At 38.6% G+C, this 26,906-nt stretch overlaps 1 protein-coding gene across 2 annotated transcripts in view; it reads right to left on the reverse strand.

Moving 5' to 3' along the window:
• Positions 1 to 26,906, reverse strand: part of INPP5F (inositol polyphosphate-5-phosphatase F) — a 103,978-nt gene that overhangs the window by 21,937 nt on the left and 55,135 nt on the right. For both annotated transcript variants that reach the window (XM_074959242.1, XM_074959243.1), the window contains exons 3-12: positions 24,870 to 25,006; positions 21,159 to 21,287; positions 13,614 to 13,781; positions 13,184 to 13,240; positions 10,238 to 10,436; positions 8,554 to 8,733; positions 5,030 to 5,097; positions 4,422 to 4,546; positions 3,127 to 3,204; positions 1,263 to 1,383 (exon numbers count right to left, since the gene is read on the reverse strand). In XM_074959242.1, coding sequence (XP_074815343.1) covers positions 1,263 to 1,383; positions 3,127 to 3,204; positions 4,422 to 4,546; positions 5,030 to 5,097; positions 8,554 to 8,733; positions 10,238 to 10,436; positions 13,184 to 13,240; positions 13,614 to 13,781; positions 21,159 to 21,287; positions 24,870 to 25,006 — 1,262 coding nt within the window. The remainder of the gene's footprint in view (positions 1 to 1,262; positions 1,384 to 3,126; positions 3,205 to 4,421; positions 4,547 to 5,029; positions 5,098 to 8,553; positions 8,734 to 10,237; positions 10,437 to 13,183; positions 13,241 to 13,613; positions 13,782 to 21,158; positions 21,288 to 24,869; positions 25,007 to 26,906) is intronic.

Genomic DNA, 26,906 nt, shown 5'->3' on the forward strand with positions numbered 1-26,906 from the left:
ACTTAGTTTTATAGCATCCTGTCTGGCAAGAACTCACTTATCAATAGCTGGGTTGTGAAATCCTCATTTCTGTGTTTGTTCTACCATTGTAGTCCCCATTTCCCTATTGTTTTGTTGTAGAATCTCTGTCTGGTTCTGTGATTGTTTCTGTCTGCTGTATAATTAATTTTGCTGGGTGTAAACTAATTAAGGTGGTGGGATATAATTGGTTAAATAATCATGTTACATTATGTTAGAATTGGTTAGTTAAATTTCAGGAAAATGATTGGTTAAGGTATAGCTAAGCAGAACTCAAGTTTTACTATGTAGTCTGCAGTCAATCAGGAAGTGGGGGGGGAATGGAGGTGGGGAAATTGGAATCATGTTTTGCTAAGGGAGGGAATGGGAACAGGGACACAGGTAAGGCTCTCTGGGTTCAGAGTTGGGAAGGGGGACACTAAGGAAGGAAACTGGAATCGTGCTTGCTGGAAGTTCACCCCAATAAACATTCAATTGTTTGCACTTTTGGACTTCGGGTATGGTTGCTCTCTGTTCATGCGAGAAGGACCAGGGAAGTAAGCAGGTGAAGGAATAAGCTACATGCACCATCATCTACTTAACATCCTTTTCAGGCAGAAGATATAACCAAGGTTGAGGTTCCAAAGAAGGAAGCAGATGATCGTTGAACTATAAGAAAGCTCCTTAATCATCTCCTCCTATTTGGAAATGCTGTCTCTGAAAGGGACAGATTCATTCCAGAAGAGATGATCTGTCAACTACCTGTTTAGGATACCTGGAAAGATGGAGAATGATGGTCTCTCTATAGTCAAGGGGAATGATCTCTCAGGCATATCGAGCACTTAATATGCAGATTCATGGGATATTTTATTCTCAAGTGCCTGAAACTAAAGTACATCTCTGGACCTACTCATTTTTCTACCTATACCTAATTTTGTAAAAGAAAAAAAGTATATGCAAGCGATAATCACTGCCTATGAACTAACAAACTACAAATCTACACAATAAAACTGAGATAATAGTTCTGGTGCCCCTAATGCCAGTCTCTTCTCCCAAAAATGTTAAAGACATACCTCCCAATCCAAGAACTATTGAGAAGTTTAAACATTTGGGGGGCATATGCACATTCCCAGAAGATCCCGTTACCTTCATAACTTAACAAGTTCTAGGCTATTTTCACTCACAAAAATGCTGATTATCTTTTCATAAATAAAAAAAAAAAATCTAAGATATTTAGCACTTTAAAATTTACACGTCATACATGCCTGCTGTTCCATGACCACTCTTGCAATAGCAGCCTGGACTACATTGGTCCGATCCAGACAGTCCATACAGTTAACACGAAAAATTCCTTCTTGTTTACAAATCACACCAGCTTGATCAACCCTTTCAAAGGTGGTAAAAAAATAGCAGTAGTAAAATGTTTATTGAGAGATCTTAAATATAAAAGAACTGATCAGTCCATGCAAATAAAATAGAAAATTTAAGTTAGAAAACATGTTTCTACTAGACTAAACCATGGAATATTCATTCGGTTTCATTCAACATCCCAGCTACACTCCATTAGAACTGCATGAAGTTTTTCAGACAAATAGTTTATTTGCTGAAAAATGCAGTTTGTCTACCTGAAGCTTCCTGCAAATTTGTCAAAAAGTTTCAAACAAAAAGGGAGGAACATACAAACCATTCATAAAACAAAACAGTCAGAGAAGGTGGTAGTGGTGGAGTCCACCTTAACTTTTAGCCCAGTGGTTAGGGCATCTGCCTGGGATGTGGGAGACCCAGACTCAGTTCTCCCCTCTACTTGATATGGAAGCAGAAACCTGAACTGGGATCTCTCACATTACAGGAGTGTGCCCTAACCACCAGGCTATAGTCACTCACTTTTTCTCTCCAGCCCAATGGATTATTCAAGTATTTTATACACAGGAGAGAGAGAGAGAGAGAGAGAGAGAGAGAGAGAGAGAGAGAGAGACTCACCCCAGAATATCCCATAATCTACTGGCTAAGGCACTCTCCTGCAGGAGGGGAGACCCAAGTTCAAATTCCTGCTCCACATCAGACAGAGGGGATGAACAGAATCCCAGTCTCCCACAACCCAGATGAGTGCCCTATTTGGCTAAACAGTTAGAAGGTGAGCACCGGCACCATCACTATCACCTCCACCCATTCTAGCACTTTACTTCCTTTAATGTGAAAGAGTGCAAGTTTCATTCAACCCAAAATGAAATTCATCAACTTTTCTGATTCATCAAAACTTTCTGGAATTTTCAGGTTGTTTGAGACAAACCAATTTTTTTTTTCAATTTTTCAGAACTACCAGCAAACCCAAGTCAGCCCAGCTGACATGAGCCCCCTTTTCAGAATAGCTATCTCCCCCTCCATTCCCCTTCGCCCACATTTCTCCACCATTATCCTGAACTTGCAAGGAAGCCCATTTTTACTAAAAATTCAATATTCTAGTACATGCACACAAATTTACTTATTTCATTTCTATATAAAAACAATGCCAGCTTTAGAACAATCACTAACATATAGGACAACCATTCACAAAATTTCCTAAATGTTGCAGAAAAACTTCTCCCAGACACCAGTGACAATCTGACAGCACACTTCATTTATTTACACACACACCAATATGAAACAATGTACTGAACCATATACAATGTAATTCATGAAAGCCACATCAATCATATATCAAAATGCATAAATATGTAACCAATATACCTGGCTGGAGGTCAAGGGTTTTCACTGGCTGTTCAGGGTAAGGTTGGAGCTCTATGGGTGGGGGAACTGCGTGATATTTCATACATAATTTCTTTAGATTTTTTTTTCAAATTAACAACAGTGAACCTCTGGGAAGGAACAATGTTATTGGGAGTTCTTTTGTTGTTAAAAGGGTAGAACCATAAGTAGAATACTTCACAAAATTGATTCCAAGATGCTGATTTGCTAACCAGGAACTAATGTTCAAGACAGGTAAGATTGGAGGGAAAAGATAATCGTTGGAGAAATGTAAGGCCATAAAAATCCATCTAAACGAACATTGTTTAAACTGTTTTTCCCCTACTCTTTCATTCAAATTTTTCTATAAACATTTCATACCAGCCTGAGCATGCTAATACCTACCAACACCACTTCATATCAAGGATGATATCATGAATGGCATCAGTTAATGTTTGAACATTTTCAAACTTCATTCCTCTGCTAAAATAAAAAAGTTCACAAAAGTAAATTAAGTTTCAACTAGAAAAATGATGCAACACACACAAGTCAAGTACAGACAAATATAAACTGATATTTAGCTAAATATGAAGCAGAATTTATTCACAGCAGTTATCAGGCAATGTACAAAGTTTATGAAAATCTTTTCAAATGTCAGTTGCAAATTAAACCATTTAAAAATATACTCAAACAGCTACATTATAGCCATGCCTATCTTCCCTCCAGCCTCTCAAGAATTCTCTTTCGATGCGTTCACCTACAAATGGGAGAGGATTTGGGGGGCAATTATAGTATGGTGCTAAAGTATGAACCAAAAGCAAAACAAAAAAAAGTGACAAATGATCAAATCTTTACATTCATGTCATTTTCATCCTGAGGGTGCTCAACAAGCCTGACAGACAATATATGTAGAGATCACATTACCCATCAGCAGAATGCAGCCACCTCAGTACTGGAATGTAGTAGGCAATCTGCTCCAGCAACATCATAATAGGATTTAACATCCTCCTTGTGTCCCCTGCCCTTCCCCAACCATGTGAGCCAGAAAAGGGGACCAGAGGAGTTATCAATCATATCTATTATGGTGGCACTTGAGGGCCAGCCAAGAACAGGATCACATTGTGCTAGGCACTGTACAGAGTAGTAGACAGTCCCTGCCCTGAAGAACTTACAATTTAAATGGACAATACAGACAAAGGGTGCAGGGAATTCCATAACACAAAGGCAGAGTGAACAATGTGATGGCAGAAACAGTCATGTTATTTCCATGATTTTGGGGGTGGGGATGGATTAGTCCCGAGGGGATGAGCTAAATGGAAAGAAAAGGGAAGGGTAAGGAGGCGTTGAAAGGAACAGGGTTGGGGGACAGAGCAGGGAAGGATAGGTTACAAGGGGCAGGTGTGGAGTGAAGCTGAGTTGAAGAAACTGTGAGGAAAGGGAGGATTGGAGCAAACAACCAAAACACTAATGATGCTTTTTGAAACACCAAAACTGTCCAGCAGAAAACAATGGCAAGCTAAGCTATGAAAAACCCAAGTTATATTACCTTCATTTACAAAAGACAATATTTCTCTCCCTCTCTCTCTGTGAGAAAGTCAATGCATTTCACACACTATTAGAAAACGGTTTCGCCTACCCTCAACAACATCTCTCATTTTAGCAAATACTACAAGATGACACATTTTAGAAAGCCCTCTTACCAGTGCTCATGGAAGTCAAAGGAAACATAAGTGAGGTTTGAATTGTTGTACAGTAGCACTTGTTTAAGGTAAGCATCTCCAATAATCTTCTCTCGTCCAGTCTGATCCACCAAATTAATAATAACCTGTTCAAAAATTAATAATTTAATAGTTTGGTAATCTTAGTGAAGATACTTGCAGAATTACACTCTCTCTGGAAGGCAACATACAAAACAAATTAAAAAAACATGAAAACAGTAAAAAAAAGTTAAGTAATTCCACTTAGCTTATCTAACACAAGGTTCTCTTCAGACACCTTTTTTTCCCATTTTTGTTTTGGAACCCAAGTTATCGGGTTAACTGCTGTAGTTAATCTCATCTCCAATAAAAAACAAATGCTGATTTGACAAGCCCAATTAAAAAAAAGTTACCAAAAAGATGGGTTCAATTACTATTTCTGGAAATTGCTGTATAATTCAGGAAAATCAAGTGCTACACCTAAAGTTCTAATTTTTTATTGTCCTTTTAAGTACTCAGATTGTTTATGAAGTATTTTTAAACAATTCACACTAGTTAAGTTTAAGTAATAAATACACTCATAAAAGTAGAAGTGCCAGCCTAAAACACACCTGTTTCTTGTAAATTTTCAGTTGTTCTTCAAAGTGGGCACAGAAATAGGGTACAGTTTCCTTTTCACCTACAAAGTAGAAGGACACTATGAAGAACTAATCATTTCCTTTCACTTGAAGGTATTAATTCATATTCAATTTCACATTATTAGGTACCTTGGATTAAGAAAACCTGCATGTGCATGCAGGTAGCATGATACATTCTACAGGATCATATTAATTCATTTTACCTTCTGAGGTCCAACACTGACACAGTGGAGATCCAGTTAATGCTATGCCATATTACTACTGTGCTACTTACTTACCATCAAAGTGCAGATGGGAGTATCAAACTAAAACATTCTCTTTTATACTTTGGGTGCAAGCCAGTCTACTCCTTCCTTTTCTTATTTACAAACCTCTTCAACCTTTCTATGCAAGCTCCATACTTCAGATGAACTCCCTTCACCTCAGAAGTATCTTAAATGTTTAAATAATCTTGTAAAAGTATGTAGAGCTGGTTTAAGTATAAACATTAGAATAGGATAGCACAGAGCCTGCTAAAGAATAAAAAATTTCACAAACTGTCCAAGACTGAAAGTAGACTATATTCTTAAAGATGTAATAGCACAGACTAGGAGAAACTATCTGGAATACATTTAACTAATGAGGTAAGATTTTATATCTTTGACATTAAAACTGATCCCGACAGGTGCTATAACCTACCTATAAATCTTCCAAATTGAAATCCTCTTCACATTACCCACCAATTTTGCTAGGAATTCAGAAGCGCTGATCACCACAGTATTGAATTGCCCAGCCCCATAAACAAATGCCACACACGGAGAGTCTTTAGCATTTCAAACTGTTTTGATATGATTTTCGGGGGGATTTTCAAACGTTCCTATTGCTCACTGTTTTTTCTCATCTTTAGTACAAATTTGTTCACACTTTGCTCTTCTAGGATCTGGCAAGAGATCCCTTTTCAGCTATTTTAAGGGTTTTAGCAAACTCTTCACAAGACAGTTGAATTTGTTAGTGCTTTACAAAAACTTGAACCTGACGGGATGATGCTGGCAAAAATACTAACCTTCACTACCCTTCTAACACAGCCAAAAGCTAAGCATTACCATAAAGATATACCTTTACTTTTTGTTTTATGGTAGCGTTAAGGACATGTCTAGACTGCCCTGCACTTCAGACTCTGGAGGTGCAAACAGCACTGTGCACCAAAATGCTATGCTGTAACTCCCCTGTGTGGATGCTGCAGCCACAGACTAAAAGGTTCCTATTTCAAATTAATGGAGTCTTGTCTGAAGAGAACTATATTAATGTGAACTAGGAAACTTTGTTTGCACCCACAACATTTACATGGGGGGAGTTACAGTGCAACACTTTGGTGTCCACTGCTATTCATGCCCCTTCAGTCCAAACAGCAGGACAGTGTAGACATGTCCCTAAAGACCCAATCAGGATCAAGGTCCCATTCAGCTAGTGCAAACGTATAGAAAAAGACAATCCTCCCTTTAAGAGAAAGCACCTAAAACAAAATAAGAAAGTCTCTCTCCTGGAGAGTTTACAGACTAACATTAACTTTTAGTCCTAAATCAGCAACTAACTTTAAGTGCAGATTGTTCAATATAGTCTGTAGTTATCAGAAATAGGAGATAGTAAATATCACACACATACAAATCCTAGTCTTGCTGAATTACATGCTTCTGTTGTGGTGGGTTTAATACCACATCAATGGACTTATGAGCCCTGTCTGTTTCTCTGATGCTATGACAGTACTGTCAAAACACTTTTCCCTTCGAGTATTTTTCCCTTTGCGGTAATGAATATGCTGTACTCCTGGGGGAATTCTGCACCAAAAAATTTAAAATTCTGCAAAACTCTGCATTTTTTTTGTCAAAACAACATAATATAATCTCACCAGTTTCAATTATTTTGGTAATTTATTTAAAAATACCTGTCAGCAAGTATGTCTGTAATAATACAGAGAACAACAAAGATTCAGGAAATGTTTTTTGATAAACAGATTCCTTGCTAGGCATATTAATACAGAATTCTGAGTAATAATTCATTTTAAACTATAATACAGAACTGCATTTCCCACAGCCATCAGAAGCAGTGCAAAGACTTGACGGAGTCGGGGTAATGGAGGAGCTGAGGGAAAGAGAAGTAACTGCTGGGAAGGAGCCTGGGTGTGAACTTGGAGGGTTGCTGGGTATGGGTGGGAAAAGTGTGGAACAGGCTTTTTTTTTTTTTTGGGGGGGGGGGGGGGGGGTTTGGCAGGGGTGTTAGGGAGCTTCCTCCATGCAGACTCTGGCTGATCCCTAGCCTCTCCCATTCAGTCAGGCACATCTGCTCCTGTCCCCATGTGTCCTTGCACCCCATTCCCATGTGTCCTTCCACCCTCACTCAGACACTCAATCCCATGTGGCCCTGCACCTCCACTCCCATTCAGCTACTGCCCCAATCTGTCCTCCCTCACTAGTCCTTATGAACCCCAGTCTGTGACACACACTCCAAAACAGCCCCATGTGCCCCACGCTGTCTCCCCATGTCCCCTCTCCTAACCTGGCCCGACAAGCGCTGTGAAGAAGGCACAGGCAGTCTCTCTCTTCCCTATGATAGCTGGGGCTGACCAGGAGCCACTGCTGTGTTCTACTGCCACAACACCCCCTGGTGGGTAAAAGGTAGAGCAGCAGCAACTTTCCAGCAGAAGTTATTTTCTGCAGGGGACGGACAAAAAAATATGCATGGCCTACGAATTCTGCAGTGGCGCAGAATTCCCCCAGGCATAACATTGGGATACAGAGCACTGGCAAATCTCAACTTTTCGAATTTCATTCTGGAGAACAATCCAGAAGCCTGGGTGCTAATCTAAACTTGATGCCCATGATCAGCCCAGATTCTCTCCAACTCAGAACTCTATTTTTTGTGCCATCTTAGTAGCAGAGAGAGAGAGACCAATTAGCATACTTCAAAATTGATGTAGCAGGAACTTCTTGGTTTCATTTAAATTTAGAAGAAAGTCTAGAAAATGCACGTCCCAGAACTCACTGTAGTAAATTTACAATGTTGTACATTTTCATTCCTACCAGATTAGAAGAAGAAATTCTTAAAAAGCAGAGGGAAGAATCTTATCAGTGAACTCTGTGGTGTAAGTTTCATACTGCCTCCAAAGCCTTTAGCATTTCCATTTTCAAAGCAGACCAGACTCTCCCCCTCCCCAACCCTGAAGACCTGCCACTGCATAAAAGAGTTTGGGGCATTAAAGAGGGGTGGAAGTGCATACAGTTATTTTGGGAACTCAATTATCCTCCTGTATCTGGGAGAAATGGGGACTCCTTAATCAAGTTTTGAGTTCAACTAAAGGACAGAGAAGTTGTTTTAAATTGGACCAACTCACCATCATTACTTTTAGTTTTTAAAAAAAAAAAACTGTTGACCAGAGGTCAACAGAGTAACAATTTTCCACGTCTATTATTTTAAAGTGATCTGGGTACGTTTTACAAGCTCCACAGATTACCAATACTTACTCTTGTCCAGTCGTGGTCGTGGGTTGTACCTGTATCCAACCTGACTCCAGAATACTGGCACAGAGCCACGTGTTTGAATAAATGAGAGAGTATGATTATGGACATGAATCAATTGCTCTGTCTCCACATAATTTGCCACATTCCCATTTTTATCAACGCCTCTTCGCTTATACCGCATCCCTAGAAGACAAAGAGAAAGATGTTTATCAGTTTACTCAAGAAAGGTGTGAAATTTTTTAAAATTAGTCCTAAATATGGATATTCTTCACCACCAAAAACACTTTCAGAAGTGTACAGAAGTAAATTATGTGAAATACAAGACAAATCAACCAGGCTATCCCAACTGACAACAACACTGATGTCTGGTTCCTTTTCTGGCTCCTCTCTCCCGTTTTATTTTAATTTGGTAGAGATGGAACAAGGCTTTGGTTTTAGTCCTTATCCTCCCCTGCAACTATTCCCAAGGGTTGATTTTGTCTATACACCCTATACACCTGTACTGCAGCAGGGTCTTCGCTGTAAGTACAGTACTACCATTAGGACAGTACTTCCTGGACAAACCACAGTGGTAATGTCACTTCGGTAACCTCACTTTCATTCTTCCCTTCCCCTTCTAATCCCTATACACTGTTGCAGTGAGTGTTAATCTTGTTCCTGCGCTACTATGAAGGTAAGAGTCAAGTTCTGATTTGTGAGTGTTGTGTGCTATTACTGGAGCAGCCCTATAGCAGGAGTTTAACTATATGAAAAAAATTTAAGGGCTGCGGGTGGGGTCTGACAGTAATTTATAGACTTGTGATAAGTAAACTGTGTGATTTAAAGTAATTAATCCATTACAAAAGGCATACAACCTTGATAGAGCAGATTTCTACCAAATAAACATGTACAAGCAAAACCTGAACACTAAAAACCCAAAATACTAAATTGAAAGAAACTACAGATCATCTTTGACTGACAGATGCTCCAGTTTACAGAACAGTAATGAAGAAAGCTCCATGAGCAGCTTCAAGATTTGTAATATGGGCAGAATTGTTCATTAGCAAATGAAAGCAATTACATTTCCATCTATATACCTAGCTCTGTGCATTTTAAACATTTCTTGCTGCTGTGGCTACTATTTGTTTTTCCATCCAGTGTCCTCTGACCTGATTGCCAAGTACAGTAGTTTGGAAAAGTTTATAATGGTTTACATCAGTATTCCAAAGGCAAGAAAGTCAGTAAGTTTGAGTAATTACATTCATATTAAGTAGGAAACTAAATTTATATAAAACATGGAAATGTAATTCCACAATATTAGAATAAGAATCAATCCCTGAAACAGCACTGAACTTCTGAACTACAGAGCATTAGTTAAACAATACTGTGTGGTGGCTGCGTGGGGGTGTCAGAAGGAGGTTATGTAACTAACAGTATCTAAACTTTAAATCACCACTTTTTCCTCAAAATTTCTAAGGCATCTAGAGGATGGCAAGGTCTAAAAACAAAGCTTAAATCTATTTTTTATGTACAGATTTGGACGAATTAATTTTTTCACAACATTTTAGGTAGCGCTTCAGTTTTTTCTCATTTATCAGTGAATTTTGGAGTGTAATTCTGGACTGTACCATGCAGCACTATTATTTTCAAAGTTTTATCCTTCACATCCCTTTTGGCATGGTTAGTATCTTGGACACACTCTGCTTACCAGCTCTATGCCGACTTCGGCGTGAAATAAGTGCTACCAGAAATCGAGGGTGAATATCATCTACACAAATTGATTCCTGAGGAGGCGTCTCTGGACTGCTTTTCTCATCATCAGATGCATCACTGTAATTAACTACAAGTTCTTCAATCTGTACAAATCCCTGAATGATGGGTATAATCCAAGAGTCCACTTCTGCGTTCTGTAAATTACAAAAAAAGTATATACATCTATACCAGTTTTAACAGTTACGCTAATCTACAGAGGTTTCTGATATTATTGCTATTTCTGCAGGTGTGCTTGGTGTTACTCTGGCTTTTAGAGAAGTCTTCTCAAAACTCAGGTCCAATCCCACAAAAATTCCCAGAATCCCTGCCTCTTCATTTTGTATGAACACCTTTTTTACCTTCTCTTCTGATGGTGCTTTTATTTTAATCAGCAGAACCAGAGGGTTGTGGGTTTTTTTGAGCGGGGAGAAGGTCTTTTTGGGGAGACTGGTGAAAAATAAAACCAAAGGAGCTGCCCTGGCGCATTACAATGTAACCTAAAAGTTTCATCATATTGCTCACTATTAATTTTAAAAAGTTACATTCTTTAAAGGATTTCATTTGTATCTTACAGACAGCATCCAAATAATTTAAACTCTTCTTTTAAAAAAAAGCTTGAACTCTGACAGTTAACAGTCAAATTAAAACACAAGATTCAAGTGTTCTGTCAATGGAAGAGGAGATCTGTTGGGTAAATAATATCGTTTCAGACAAGAACCAAAGAGCCTTCTGTAATAATGTCAAATCAGAATATTCAGATTGGATTTTTTTTTTTAAACATCCACAATCAGTATCCTGTTGTAATGTTGAAAGATTAAATTATCCTTGCTAAAATGTCAGACCAAAGTCTATTCATTTAAAAATTTCCAGAAGGCTTTCAGATAAGAAATCTCTCTCTTATCAGTCTTTTCAGGAGGGAAAAAGCAGTTCTTTCCTTCTTTGTGGAATTCTCCTCTAGCTGCATTTTATGGTATGCTGCTTTTTGTCTGGCTCATCAAAATCTCTTGTTCAAGTCACTTTCAAAATAGTGCAAGTAAAGAATCCTGCCAGGATCAGGTATACTATTGTGCCACAAGAATTACACATTCCATTTACCTTTTTAAATTAGTTGCCATAAATGGAAGAAGTTCAGCAGATCAAATGCACAGGAGATCAAAATTAATGTCAGAGACAACTGCTACTTCTACTTTGAAGAGCCTGACATATTTGTGGAAAGTCAGGCATCACACGTGAAGCAATTAACCACACAGTATAAAGAATAACCAAAACGTTCAAATCTTAAATGATGCATATATAGTTTAGATTAGTTTCCCCTTTATTTCTGTTTATCATTTATATTTAACTTATTATATTCTAAATGTATACATAAAACAAGAAAATGTAATAAAGATAAGAGACATATACTATGCTTGCTATTAGTTGTATTCTCTAAAATAATAGTCTCTAACTTGTGGTGAGAACCCCCTAGGAGGGCACGGAGGAATGTGCGGGGGGGAGAGGGAAGCACGTCAGGACCTGCTCCAGCCCCCTGGGGGGGGGGGGGGCGGAGACAGAGCACCACCCAGTCCTGCTCTGCCCCCAGCCCCGCCCTGGCCCCGGCCCTGGCCCCAGCCGCAACTCCATCCCACCCCACCCCCAGCTGCAGCTCTGTCCCCTGCTCCACCATCAGCCCAGCTCTGGCCCCACCCGCAGCTCCACTCTGCCCCCTGCTTCACCTCCAGCCCAGCTCTGTCCTCATTCCCTCTCCACCCCCAGGCCAGGGCCACCTCCAGCCCTTCCCCCATCCCCAGTTCTGCCCCCAGCCCTGCCTTCAGTCCAAGCTCCTCTGCTGAGCCAACTGTGCAGTAATGGAGGCGGGGCACAGACAGATTCCATTACTGGTAAAGGGTCAGGTGACAGGAAAAGTTTGGGCACCACTGCTCCAAAAGGAAGTCTCTACTGAAATGAGCTGTGAGTTGTGTCATAAGTCATCAAGTTTCTCATTCTCCTATAAATTATCATGTGAATTTGCCCCAAACTATCTTTTTTTTTTTTTGGCTCAAAAAACAGACGCTGTCATATTTACAACTAATGTAAATATGACAAACTAATTTTCTACATTTTTCATCTTGTGGACAAAACCTTTATATATTTAGGCCCTGGTCTTCCAAGTCTCAACAAATGAGAAGACTCCCACAGAAAGATGGCACATTTGATGGCCAAGTTTTATTTTTTTTAAACCACAAATGACTGAAGGCAAGTGTTAAACTTTTGTTTTGAAGTTTCTAGTGAGCCCAACTTGTTAGTGTAATATATCACAAAGATTTAAAGGTTAAAACTATGTTCATCTATGAGCTTGAAAATTTAGAAGACAGTCTTAATGAAGCATTTCTAATTCACATTTCTATTTAAGGAAAAGTTAAAGTGGCTTGTTTGCTGCTTTATCACTTATATATCAGCCATACATACTAACAAAAGCTCAGAATACTTTGATGCACAGTACCACTTTGTAACGCTGAACAGTATTACTATTACTTAGTTGTATTACTGTAGCACAAAGGAGCCCTCGTCAAGGATCAGGACGCCACTGTGCTAAGTATTGCACAGACATCGCCAACCTGGCAGCCAGCCAACCAAGGAAAGAGGCACCCCTATACTGCCAACATGCCTGGAAGTCCTCCCAAGTCCCCTTCCAGGCAGGCCGACAAGATGCTGGGGAGCCCAGCGCATGAGCTACCAGGAAAACAGGCAGGTTTCTGTGGAAAGTTTAGTTAAAATCAACATAATCCTGCAGAATATTTCCATTGCAACAAACCTGCGTTTTCCTTTGAACAATTATGTTGGAAAATTTCTGACCACCTCTACTAAATAGTGCTCAGCTTTAAGAAATTTAAGATGCACTTTTTAGAAAACAATTACTCACATCAGTATTGATGAGATCTTGAATCATGTGTTTGTTCCAAAAGAATCTGTCATCAACCTGTAAGAGAATAAAACAGCAGTATTTTAAACCAGGTTTTTCAGAACCTCTCAGTAAAGATACAAATGTGATCCCAAACATGAATTAGCTACCCAATAACTCCAACTGGTTATCCAACCCTTCACTGCTCGCTTTTTTCTTTTTTTTTTAAATCCAAAACATTTTGACAGATCTCAGACCAAAGACATGTACTTGGTAGTTTTTAATTTTGTTTTCATTATGTAGAAGCCTAATGTAGGGCCAGTTGATATTTTATACCAGCTGATGATCTGGCCTTTAAAAGTTGCAAAATCAATACCACTAGGACTCAGAACAAATATAGTACGTTGAAAACACAGACTGGGCAGCCATCTTCTGACGTATAAATACTTACTTTCCTCCACAGCGACAAGTTAGTCTTCTCACATGAGCTTTGCTTCTGGACAGAGTTTGTTAGGTCATAAGTCAGACTATAGTAAAAGGAGTCTGAATCCATGAACATTTTGAAGAGTTCTTCTAATAACCTCCTCTCCAGTTTCTCCTTCTCCTTACTTTCTTTTATCTGCAAGACAGAAGAATATTACCACCTTTTTAGTGGAGCTAAATAAAAATCAGGTAAGGACACTTGCAGACCAGCATGCACACTTTAACAAAAGCAAATTTTCCTGATGAAGAGGCCCATGTAGATGTAGGCAAGATCAAATTTAATATAAAACATAGTAGTCGTAGTAGATTCTTAGAGGTGCTGGGCACAAACGCAAACTTTCCTTGTGCATCATGTATGGGAAAGCATTTTGCCAAGAACAGTATCCAGAAGGTGGTGCAAGCAACCTGGACATGAACAAGTTTTATAGATAGTTTGGGGGAATTTTATGAAAACTACTGGCCTAACAAAATGTTTTACTAAAATTACGCAGGTTTATTCAATTTTACTTCATTCAAAATTTCAACCTACTGAATATTACCATGGAGATTTCAATCTAGAATTGAAAACTAATAGAAGAATTTTGCTATAAAGTCTAACTCTTCTTTTTAACTCCAACACTATGACGACACACCAACAGGCACTTATCAAGAAAGCAGTCACAGTCACAGCTATAAAAGTTAGGGATCTCACCTGGAATAATTTTGGTGATTTAAGCTATTTTATTATGGATTCTTCAGAAGGATGTTCAAAGACAAAACTGACTGAGGGAGAGAGATGCTTGTGAAAGATTCTTCCTCTCATGATCATGAGCAGAACAAAAATAAATGGATAAGATGGATAAGCATCTCTTGCACTTAGAAAGGCCTTGTTGCTACAGCAAAATGCTGCAGATGCTGAGGTAATATTATATAGCTGACTGTAATAAAACAAGCAAATTAGTAAATGAAAATGCCCTATGCCCCTTGGATTTATTCAGCAAAGCTAAACTGGATTCTGCGCCAAAGTGAGAATCATTCCACAATGTTCATTCCAACATATTTCAGCTCAAATGAAAAAGTTCTAGAAATGCACCACAATGTAAATTCCTAACAATCCCTATTATTGTCTTTGTAAGAGAGGAATGCTACTCCAATCTGGGTGCTGTGTGTTTTGGGGCTGTGTGGCCACAAAGGCAAATGGGCTGAGGAAGGGAGAACAAATTGTGCTAAAAGAATTATCTTGAGAACATGAGGAAGCAGTTTTCAGCTGAGGTCCTTAAATCATGAAGAAACAGATGAGTTTAGGGCCACACATAACAGCCATCTTACTCTCTTACTACATAGTTCCCTAAGCCATGCAGAAGCAGTAGATGGCAACCATCTCCAGCTCAGTCTCTTCTGCCCACACTTCTTAGAAAAAAGGACCAGCTGAGCAAGCCACTCATTTTTGCTACCTTGAATTGCCAACAAAGTCTCTCTTGCTGCCTCCCATTCTCATTTTAAGGGCAGCAGACAAGAAATCCACTGAACCCCATCTTGTAAGAAGGGAATGTCCAGAAAAACTGTAGCAAGGCAAAACAGCAAGTGGACGATCTTAATGATGGCAAGAAATTGGACATTTTAATTATCTGACTCAGAGAACACAAATATGTGGCATCTAGCCAAACTGAAATTATGGGGTCACTTGCACTACCGCAGAATCATTCATGGGGTCTTGCATGTGCAAAAGAGCTAGAAGTTATTGAATGAAATTTTTCCATGAGTTACACTTATCAATAACCAGTGCTCTTCAGATATTAGTCCTAAGCAAAAATGGAAATTTGTATTTTCAATCACACTTTTCTAGGGCAAACATCTGAAAAAGTCCACAATTTTACTGTACTCTCGAAATAAATGTTTTAAAAAGTAGATTATTTTTAAATATTGTGAAGTAAGTGGTGGCTTTTAAATACCATACAAGGCCACCAATAGAAATGGCCCACATTGTTATTAATCGTGATGACATCTTCATCACCTGGACCCATGGAAAAGAAGCCCTTGAGGAATTCCACCATGATTTCAACAATTTCCATCCCACCATCAACCTCAGCCTGGACCAGTCCACACAAGAGATCCACTTCCTAGACACTACGGTGCTAATAAGCGATGGTCACATAAACACCACCCTATACCGGAAACGTACTGACCGCTATGCCTACCTAGATGCCTCCAGCTTTCATCCAGACCACACCACACGATCCATTGTCTACAGCCAAGCTCTACGATACAACCGCATTTGCTCCAACCCCTCAGACAAAGAAACACCTACAAGATCTCCATCAAGCATTCTTACAACTACAGTGTCCACCTGCTGAAGTGAAGAAACAGACTGACAGAGCCAGAAGAGTACCCAGAAGTCACCTACTACAGGACAGGGCCAACAAAGAAAACAACAGAACGCCACTAGCCATCACCTTCAGCCCCCAACTAAAACCTCTCCAGCGCAACATCAAGGATCTACAACCTATCCTGAAGGACGACCCATCACTCTCACAGATCTTGGGAGACAGGCCAGTCCTTGCTTACAGACAGCCCCCCAACCTGAAGCAAATACTCACCAGCAACTACACACCACACAACAAAAACACTAACCCAGGAACCTATCCTTGCAACAAAGCCCGTTGCCAACTGTGTCCACATATCTATTCAGGGGACACCATCATAGGGCCTAATCACATCAGCCACAACATCAGGGGCTGGTTCATCTGCACATCTACCAACGTGATATATGCCATCATGTGCCAGCAATGCCCCTCTGCCATGTACATTGGCTAAACTGGACAGTCTCTACGTAAAAGAATAAATGGACACAAATCAGATGTCAGGAATTATAACATTCAAAAACCAGTTGCAGAACACTTCAATCTCTCTGGTCACTTGATTACAGGACCTAAAAGTGGCAATTCTTCAAACAAAAAACTTCAAAAAACAGACTCCAACAAGAGACTGCTGAACTGGAATTTATTTGCAAACTGAATACAATTAACTTAGGCTTGAATAAAGACAGGGAGTGGATGTGTCATTACACAAAGTAAAACTATTTTCCCATGTTTATTTTCCCCCCATACTGTTCCTCTCACATTTTTGTCAACTGCTGGAAATGGCCCACATTGATTATCACTATAAAAAGGTTTTGTTTTTTTCTCTCTCCTGCTGGAGTAGCTCACCTTATCTGATCACTCTCATTACAGTGTGTATGGTAACCACCCATTGTTTCATGTTCTCGGTATATATAAAATCTCCCCACTGTATTTTCCACTGTATGCATCTGATGAAGTGAGCTGTAGCTCACAAGAGCTTTTGCTCAAATAAATTTGTTAGTCTATAAGGTGCCACAAGTATTCCTTATCATTATTGATGTACATCTTTACATTCCACCATTTGGTTCTTCTAAACATTTAAACTCAATGTTAACACCTCGGCTTATAAACATACACATTTTTATTATGTTACTCACAGAAAGAGAGCAGGGCTTAAAACACTGAACGTACAACTGAGTAGATATACTTTACCAGTAGAATCTCACCTTCAGTTGAAAGTTAGTGCTAAGCAAGGGGCTGAAACTCTCCTCCTTGAGTGTTTCAGCCAATTAAGTCAGACTGAGCTCTGGGAGTGGGGGTGTGAAACATTGTGAATTCTCCCCCCCACACACACTGCCCTTTGCTATAGCCATTCTGAGCAATGCGGCCTTCAACAAGAAGAGGGAGTGGGGACTTACTTCCATGACAAATTAAATACATTTGCTGCTTACTGTGGAGGTGGGGAATGGCTGCAAGAGAGAGGAGAGGACAAACTACAGAAAAAAAAAAAAAAGAGTTGCCCGATTTTTACACTGGAGATTATGAAGTGTTTTCTAATGACCAATCAAGCTATCACCTTCAATTAGATTAGCAGCTAAAGGACTCAAAATAAACTATCATTTATCACCCCTCTCACATACAAACTGTGAAATTAAAAGGAAAAATAAATGAATTAATGTAAGAAAGCTGCTTGCCAGACTATGGAAGCTCCAGGATAGGTGCAGCTTGGATATGGTTTCAGGAGACAAGACACTCGTCACCTTAACAGGTAGTATACCCAGGAAAAGAAAGTCAAGAAAATGACTGAAGAAATGTCTTATCCTGTAATTAGGCTTGGCAGAATTTTATTTTCATTTTGTTATAATTTTGACACTAACAAATGTTTGTTTTAAGCTTTATTTATCAATTTAAGTTTTCCCAGTTCCTGGAAACTATGGGGGTCAGACAATTATTTAATCATAGTAGATTTAAGAAGTTAAAGCTTTATAGGTGTTAAAACACAAACTGTCAACATCAAATGTCAAAGGAAATATCCTTATATCAAACATTAGTAAGTTCTCAAGCTGCATTTTTCTTACTTCGCCTACCCATAAATTGCAGTCATCATCTATGGGAATTTTTGTTTGTTTGTGTGTATAGTAAAATCGACATTTACCAATACAAAAATCTAATCTTTCCAAGCCTACCTATAATCGTGACACTGAAGTTTTGGGCCCTAACACATGTGATCATTGAGGTAAATTAAATGCAACACTTGTATGTCTTGTTTAGAAATGCTCTTCCCTTTTACTGATTCGCTGCTTGCTACTGCTCCCCCCCCCCCCCCCCGCACACTCTCTCTCACTCACCCACAGACACAGTTTCTTACCCCCACTTCCCTCCACGCCACTCTCAGTCCTTCCCTCCCTCTGTCTCTGGGTTTGATACTGTCACACATCACCACAGTATCCAAGCATCTTCCATATAAAGTCGAAAGCAAAACCCCTTGGAGATTTCATGGAATTCCCCACTCATCTTCTCCTCACTCCCCCTTCCTTTGCCTTTCGGTTTAGGTATTCCACTCCTACCATCCCCTGCCCAACCTCACCTCCAACATTTTTTTTTTCCATTGTGGAACTAACTCAAGGCTTGCAAACCACTATTTCGTATATCATAAACCTTCCCCTCCTCCCCATCCCCTTTTCTTTTCTTGTCTATTTAGATTGGCCATGAGTAAATTTACGCTGGAAATTAGAAGACTGTTTCTAATCATCAACAGAGTGAGGTTCTGGAACAGCCTTCCAATAGGAGTAGTGAGGGCACAAGAGCTAACCCGTTTTAAGATGGAACCGAATCTTTACGAACAGGATTATATAACGTGGTTGCCTGCGATAGCAGGGGACTGAACTTGATGATCCAGGAGCTCCCTTGCAGTCCTATGTTCTTATTGTTAACTATTTGGGGCAACAGGGTGCAAGCTGTTGGGGCTACCAGGTACTACAGCAATACAAAACTAATAATATTTAAATTATATCCCGATCAGTATCAAGAACGACAAGTTATTAAAAATATGTATTTAACTTTACTGGAAAAAATGCACAAGGGAAGAAAAGGTAGAGGACATTGATAGATAAAATGCCATGGTATAAAGCTATGATTGTTTATCAAACGTTTTCAGAAATAAACTTTTTAAACAGGTTTGCATTATAAAAGCAAACACTGTCAACTCATCTGTTCTTTGATGAAACATTTCTCTATTTCACATGTGAAAACTGTTTAACTTAGATATCATCCATGAATCAACCTGTTCTCCACTGGTGCCTCAAAAATGCAAACCCCCCAAAATATCAAGCACATTCTTTTCGAAAGCATAATTTGCCACAAGGAAAATCTTCCTAGAGATCACACTCAAAACATTAAGTCTTTTATGAAGAGTCTCTTTTTATTTGCTCTTTACGTATTGTTACTATCAATAACTGGCTGATTACATTATCAAGCTTCAAAGTGCTAACACCTTGTTCAAACGTGATAAAAATACCAACTCCACAGATTCAAGAGCCAAACCAAAATCTTTTATAGAAGAAAAAAGTGGCTTTGAGGTACTTGTATGAAACAGAGAACACATACCATAAGTTAAAAAAAAAAATCTAAATACTGATTCAAGATTAAGCCTCCGTCTAGTTCCCCTAAAAAAATGTTGAATGTGTATATACACTTCATTATAGGATAGAATTCAACAGAACATTCTTTGTAGCACTATCTCTATGAGAGTTTAACATCAGCCTAAAAGCATATGTCCAACTACCACAAAACATTGTTCTGCAATCTCCTCAAATATAAAAAAAATGGAAGCACCTGTTTTTAAAATCTAAAGTTTTCAAGTTATCAAAATTTATCAGTTAACATGTGAGGACTTGGACACACCTACCACAAATACATAGGGGACCCTCCCTTTAAGTCAATCCTATCATCTGGGTTCTATGGAAGGACCCCAACATTTAGGAATAATTATTGGGAGAAACCACATACCAGCCAGGTCAGACTGCAGAGACCTTGCAATAAATAACAGGTGATTACAAAAATAAATGCATTAATAACCATGCTGTCCCTTTAACTTTTAAAGTTATTTAAAAGCATAAAGAAGAGATTTTACTGTGTGTGATGTCACAGACTGTTTTTTCAAACGTCTCAAACTTAGTCACCTCTAGTTTTTTTCTGTTCCAGTCAGGATTTAAGAACAAAACTAAAAAAGCACTAGATACAAGAGTGGATGTAGAAATACAGTTTTAGTAGATCATGGGGATCATCTAGAGAAGGATTCTGAAGTGCTAAAGTTAGTGAAACTAGCTTGTTGTATAGCAAACAGTATGTACACATGTGCTATAGTTTGTTAGATTTAGTTCCTCAGTGTCACTTCAGATTTCTTTCTACAGAGTTTGGAGAAAGCTTCATCTCTCATCCACTAGGTACACAAATCCAAAAATAATTTGAAGTGTTTGTATTCTTTTCAGGCTACTTTCCAGGTGAAAAGCTGAATTGTTTTTCTACTTTGCTGGAAACTGAAATTCCTGAAATGAATTAGGCAATATCTCTGTGTATATAAAATCTCCCCACTGTATTTTCCACTACATGCATCCGATGAAGTGAGCTGTAGCTCACAAAAGCTTATGCTCAAAAAAATTTGTTAGTCTCTAAGGTGCCACCAGTACTCCTTTTTGCAATATCTACAGACCTCCGCTCTGTTCCATCATTCCCTCACGAATTTTGTTTCAAGATGGTGACTTTATGACTAGGGTTATAAGATAGAAGAATGTTTTGTATGCATAATTTTTCTCTTTATTACAGCGTTAGCAACTAGTATTGTTTTATAAAGATGAAAAATATCTCTATTAACTCCACTTCACCAGGAGAACCCTTCAAGTGTACTTTCCATTCTAAGTGAATATAAATCTGTAACAGTTAAACCTTTAATGCTATGGCCTCATCTTCTGAAAATCTATATTACATAAAATCAAATGAATGAGCATGAGGACTAAAATGAAACACTCAGGATGGAAGTCAACTTGTTTTCTTTGTGTTATATACTACATAATTCTAGGTCATTTACTGGTTTTCTTTACAGGGTGTATTATGTTACTCTGGTTATCCACCACAGCCTTCAAATCACTAAATCAAAAATGCTTTGAAAAATCACAAATAAAACAGCAAATCCTCACCTTCTTTTTATTTGATGCAGATACATTTGATTTAATTTGAGTAAAGGTCTTGAGTAGAAATTTAGAGTCATCTGGAGACTGTGTAATCTTCTCTGTCTTATTTATCCCAAAGTGATGCTTTTTACAGAGCTAAATAATAAAAATACTGTGTCAGTTAAAGTTGATACTTAACATTTGTCCCAACAGCAATTTTTATTTATAAATAAAATTTAAATAAAATTAGATTTCATTAACATGTACTTAGACTCTCAGTAAGATTAAAAATAAGGCTAATATCTTCATCAGATTAAATACAAGTTCAACAATAAAAGAAGTATTTACATCTTTCCATCTACTTCTTGCTGTGTTAATTGCATGCTTTATAATGTGTCACCGCCGTAACTACTTATACCCATAATAAAAAAGGTGACACACATCAAACCAAGTATTTTGACATGTACAATACAAGCATGCTCCCGCAAAGAATGCCTGTCAATACTGAACTGCCACTAAACAATACAAACATGGATCATAAAAAGCTCTGTTAATTGTTATGCTAGTCTTTGGAAGTCAGACTGATATTTTAAATTGCTGAATAAATTCTTTTTTAAACAGGGAATTACTAGTTAATAGCAGTACTTCCATAGATAATTCTGCAAGATTCAAGTCATTCACTCCTAAACTCAATATTTCTTACTTATTACCATACCAGTGCATAATTCTACAGTTCTGTCCTAATTTCTCTTGTGTTTGGTAGATAAAACAGAAGTCATTTTTTTCCTGTTAAGTGCATTCACCTTTTTAGATTGTGTCTTCAGAAAAGGACTTCAAATTATGTCTTACTTTTAAAATGATACAGTTAAAGAACTGTGAATACAATACATGAGAGTTTCATTTTCTATTTATACACAAATATTTTTAATCCTAAAATACCAATGTGTATCAGTAAGGAGAGGAATTACACTTATGGAACCTTGTACACCTTGGTTCTTTCATCGACTACTGAACCGTTCTAAGGCACTCTCCCCCCTCTGTCCTCATCTTTGCCTTTGACATGGCACACCAACAGTTACTTTTACTTCTCTCTGCCTCCCCAGAGGACAGAATGTAAATCCGTCCATAGGCATCTGTAAGTAATTACCAAAGATTCATTAGTCCAGCTCTTCAATTCTATTTACCTTGAACAAACCAAAAGGTACTAATCACCATATTACAGAAAGAGAAAAAGCAGAAAGTAAAAGGATGGTAAGTTCATACACCTTCTAGCATATCTGTTTAATTGTATCTTTAGACTGGCAATAAGTTTTAAATTATAAAATTCCAAGATTATCGTGTCCTTGCACCGCAGGGCTGGCGTGAGTTCATCACACAGTCCCATGAATGTGGCTTTCCTCATCCGAAAGTTCTGCAGCCACTGCTCATCATCCCAGACATGCATGACGATGTGATCCAACCACAGTGCTTGTTTCCCTGAGCCCAAAAGCAGCGTTCCACTGTGGTCAGCACCTCCGTGAATGCCACAAGCAATCTCGTGTCGTAGCTACTACCCGTGGAGAGATTAATGTCACACTCCTCTTGCCTTTGTAGTTTAAGGAATAACGCCACTGCCACTCATGATGGGTTAGTCAGAGCAAGCAGCATACTTGTCAATAGTGCCGAATCCATTCCTGCAGACCGAAGAGGCTGAGCATTCAGTATACAAACCGTTGAAAGATAGTGCCAAAAATGCGAACAGAAGCACAGGGATTACTGGGATACGAAGCAATGCATCACAGGGCACTGGGACAGAACCCAGGATGCCCCGCGACCCCCTCCGTCTTCCCACAACTCTTAGTGGCAGAAGAAGAAGAGATGCTCTATGGGATAGCTGTCCAGAGTTCACCACTCTGAATACCGCTGCAAGTGCCATGAGTGTGAACATGCTATTGCGCAAGCAGCTGACAGTGTGAACACACAACAGTGGTTTCTCTTCAGCGCTGCTGAGAGGCGCTGTAACTCTGCCAGTGTAGACATACCCTCAAACACTTTATACATTTATGTCTGACAGTTACGACTGAATCAAAGGCTTACAAAATTCATTTATTTTGCAGAACATAAATTTATTATCCGTTAACTGTCATCCGTGCACTAATTAATTATTCATGCTACAAGTCCGAATGAAATCACTAAACCTCAGATTATTTCAGAGAATTGTTATTGTGCTGAACACAACTTTTTACAGAAATCCAAATTTAAACATCGGGAAGGCCAAAAACAAGTTTTCATAACTAGATATGAGAGCAATATCACTTATTCAAGTAGGAACATAAAAACAATAGTTTAATTTCCAGTTGACATAAACCACTTTGCTGTTCAGTGAATAGTGACCTCTGCCAAATTAAAACCCTGTCCTAAATATGAAAGGCTCCATATATTTCATTGAGCCATCTGTCCACCCACTTTTTTTTTTTTTTTAAACAAACATCCTGGTCCTGTTTATGTAGACTACGTTTTGTAAAATTCAGTAAATCGGTGTCTTTTCAGGGATTTTCTGATAGTTAGCAATTAGTTATTTCCATAATCTCTTGTTTAGAATGGAGGTAAATAACGTGATCATCTTAAATTTCATTACGGAGAAAAAAAAGAAGAAGGCTACAGAGTTTTATTTGTAATCTTCAAGTCTCAACTACAGATTACCAAGAAACCGAATAAACTATATAGATTCCTTGACAATTATCTGGGTGTTTTCTTCCACAAATTTTTGTGACAGAAGAGCGAAAATTTTATTATTGATGGGTGATTATTAATAGTATAGTTACCAGATACTATCCTAGTTGGAAGTTTGTCAACACTGGATGCACATATTCATGCAGTTCTACTCCTATTGCTGCATAACTTGCTATAAGACTCTGGGAGGCAGGAGCTAATACTGTTGTAGAAGTAGCACACTCAGACCCCAACAAGGGGGTCTGACAGAAAGAGTGCTTTGCCACACAACAGCAACTTTCCAGAACTATTGAATGAATAATTCTTTAGAAGATTTTATTTCCCAGTTAGTTATAAGCCTAGAGTCACACCTTAATTGTATTGACATTTAAAGAATACATTCTGGATCTGTTAGACTAAAGCATTTCTTACTAACAAGAACATAAGCTCTACAGTCCTGAAGATATCCTATTGCAAACCTCAAAATAAGCATGAACATACACACTAAATAAAATGGCGGTCAGTCATTTCCCACTGAAGCCCCTGATTATCATATCTTTATAGGCACTATCCTCCCCCTATATCTCTGCAGGGAGGGTAGCCTGAGCCTAAAGGTGGTGTGAATTTCCCCTCTGTGGCATACACAAAAGCCTCCCCAATAGCTTCGGCCTCTGCAGAATTTGAGGGGACTGACAATCTGATCAGATTACTCTGGATTCTTTTCCTCCCAACCTACAGTGAAAATTAATACAGTCTGAGGGTGCATTTGATTTGTAGTTTTCCCTCATTTCTGAGAGGTCCCCCTTTAGAAATGTCCTGGGGCAGACACATTAAGGGAAGCTTGTGTATGAAGGACTCCTGCAGGAGTCATGATTACAAAAGCAAGTAGGACTGTATGTCAGAGTGGAGGCAATGGGCATCCATGCCAACATCTGTCGCTTCCTATGCATCCCAAGCGATATGTTGGCCCAATAAAAGATACTACCTCACATACCTTGTATCTCTAAGAATTTCAAATTAGATGTTTTCAAGGTTTTAAAATCATACCTCCAACTCCAGATCCTGAGGGTCCGTTTCAGAGAGCGGAATCACTGCAATTTTGGTTATTTTGCATACTTCATGGCTTTCTGGAAGCTTGCCAATCAATGCTTTCTGGCGAATGAGAAGTAGCCACCATGGTAGATCTGGAAAATGTCAGCAAAATCTGTTAGTGTTACAACAGAAAATAATTAAACCATATTCACTGAGAGGACACAATCATATTAAACCCAAAACCTTACTCCTACCTTAAAAATGTTATAATCTCATAGGCCAATTCCCTCCAGATTTTCCTGAGCTTTGTGGGAAGAAAAAACCCACTGCTACTCTATCACTGAAATATTAAGAAAAGTCACCATGTTGTGGGATAAGCTATTAAGGGAGAGGGCACCACTGCTTCACTGGCAGCAATTAAAATGATCCCAGGCACATTCCTGCCAACATCAATAATGCTAGTGCACATTCAAAACAAGGTCAGTCAATTTGATTTCTGTATCATTAGAAACAGAAAAGGAAGAAAATTAGAGTTCACCGCATGGAAAAAAAGTCAGCCAACAGGGAAAAGCTTTTCCACAAGGCTGTATCACACAAAAATGGAAAGTAAATAAAACATTTAAACACAGCTGCTGTGTCCATTTTAAATGGTCATAATGTGAACAGATCACTTCAGTGCACAGACATGAACGCTATACCCTAAAATCAGGCTTAATCAAGTTACAGAGCCTGTATTTTTAATGTGCATGTTAACCAGTTTGGGGATTGAGAGAAAAAAGCTTAGTTTTGTAACAAGGGAAATGTTAGTTATACTGGCACCTAAACAATCTTTGTAACACAAAGAACTGTGTAATACCTGACACCCATGTGAAGCAGACACATTTATCATACCCTCAACAATTCAAAAAGAGATGGGGAACTAGAGAGAAATTAAGTGGCATACCCAGGCCTCCTAAATTCCTGTCCATGGTTAATCCATAAAACTATATTGTCACTGTTTTAACAAGCCAAAAATATCAGACTAACCCCATCTCTTGTCCAATATGCTGGGTTTTGTTGTTTGTTTTTTTTAGAAACACACACCCTCGCTATTTGTTGGACTCAGCAATAGTAACAAGATGGCGTTGTGCATTTTGATGGATTTTTGTATAATGCTATGCAAGCTTCACAAAGTCGTTGACATCGCTATGTTAATACATTTGCTACGATGCAGTGTGCACATTTAATTGTAAGCAAGGATCACAATCGCAGTTTTGCTTTTACTCTTATTACAATGGATCATTGGCTCATTCATGCAATAGAAAAAACCCAACCAAAATGAAAAACAAAAGTCTAAACTGATTCAAGTGAAGCACTGCCGCAGCACATATCAGTATATGTACTTGTGGGGCGGTGGGGAAGGGAGGAAGGACGTAAACTAGTACAGACACAAAGAAGGGGGGAGCTAAAGGACGAGGATAAATTGGAAGCACTTTTAGGACTTCTATTTTCTCCTAGGCCTACAACTAAAGGGTAGACCAGTACAGAAAAAACACTCGAGCAATGCTGCAGACATTTTTAAAAATGCAAAGGAAGAAAAAAAAATTACTGAGCAGGAAAATCATTTCATTAAAGGTATTTATACAGAATAAGTATTTAAAGGGGGGGAAAAAACAGGAATAATTTTGGGCATTGTACATTGTTAAAGATATTGAACAAAAAAGTCAATGTTTGAGGTCCAAAATTTTATCTACTGCACAAGTGCATTAAGGGTGAGAAAAAAAGTTTTCCAGACTCAAAATCTAGATGCCTTTGGGTGGATTAAACTTTTTTCATAGAAAAGCATGTTTAGAAACTCAGCTATTAGAGTTTTGTTGATTCCCACGTACAGAAAAAAAAGTTCACTTCCTGGCCAATTTTTATGAGATACTATATGTATGCCAGTCCTGCTGTCCATTGACTGAAGATGAAGGCAGCATAGAACTATCAAAGCAAAGATACTTCTATAACCTACCAACATGGAAGCCAGATATAGCCCAAAACTGCTGGAAGTGGTGTTGTGTTATATCAGTA

The sequence above is a fragment of the Natator depressus genome, chromosome 7 (genome assembly GCF_965152275.1).
Source record: "Natator depressus isolate rNatDep1 chromosome 7, rNatDep2.hap1, whole genome shotgun sequence".
In the NCBI taxonomy this organism is placed as follows: Eukaryota; Metazoa; Chordata; order Testudines; family Cheloniidae; genus Natator; species Natator depressus.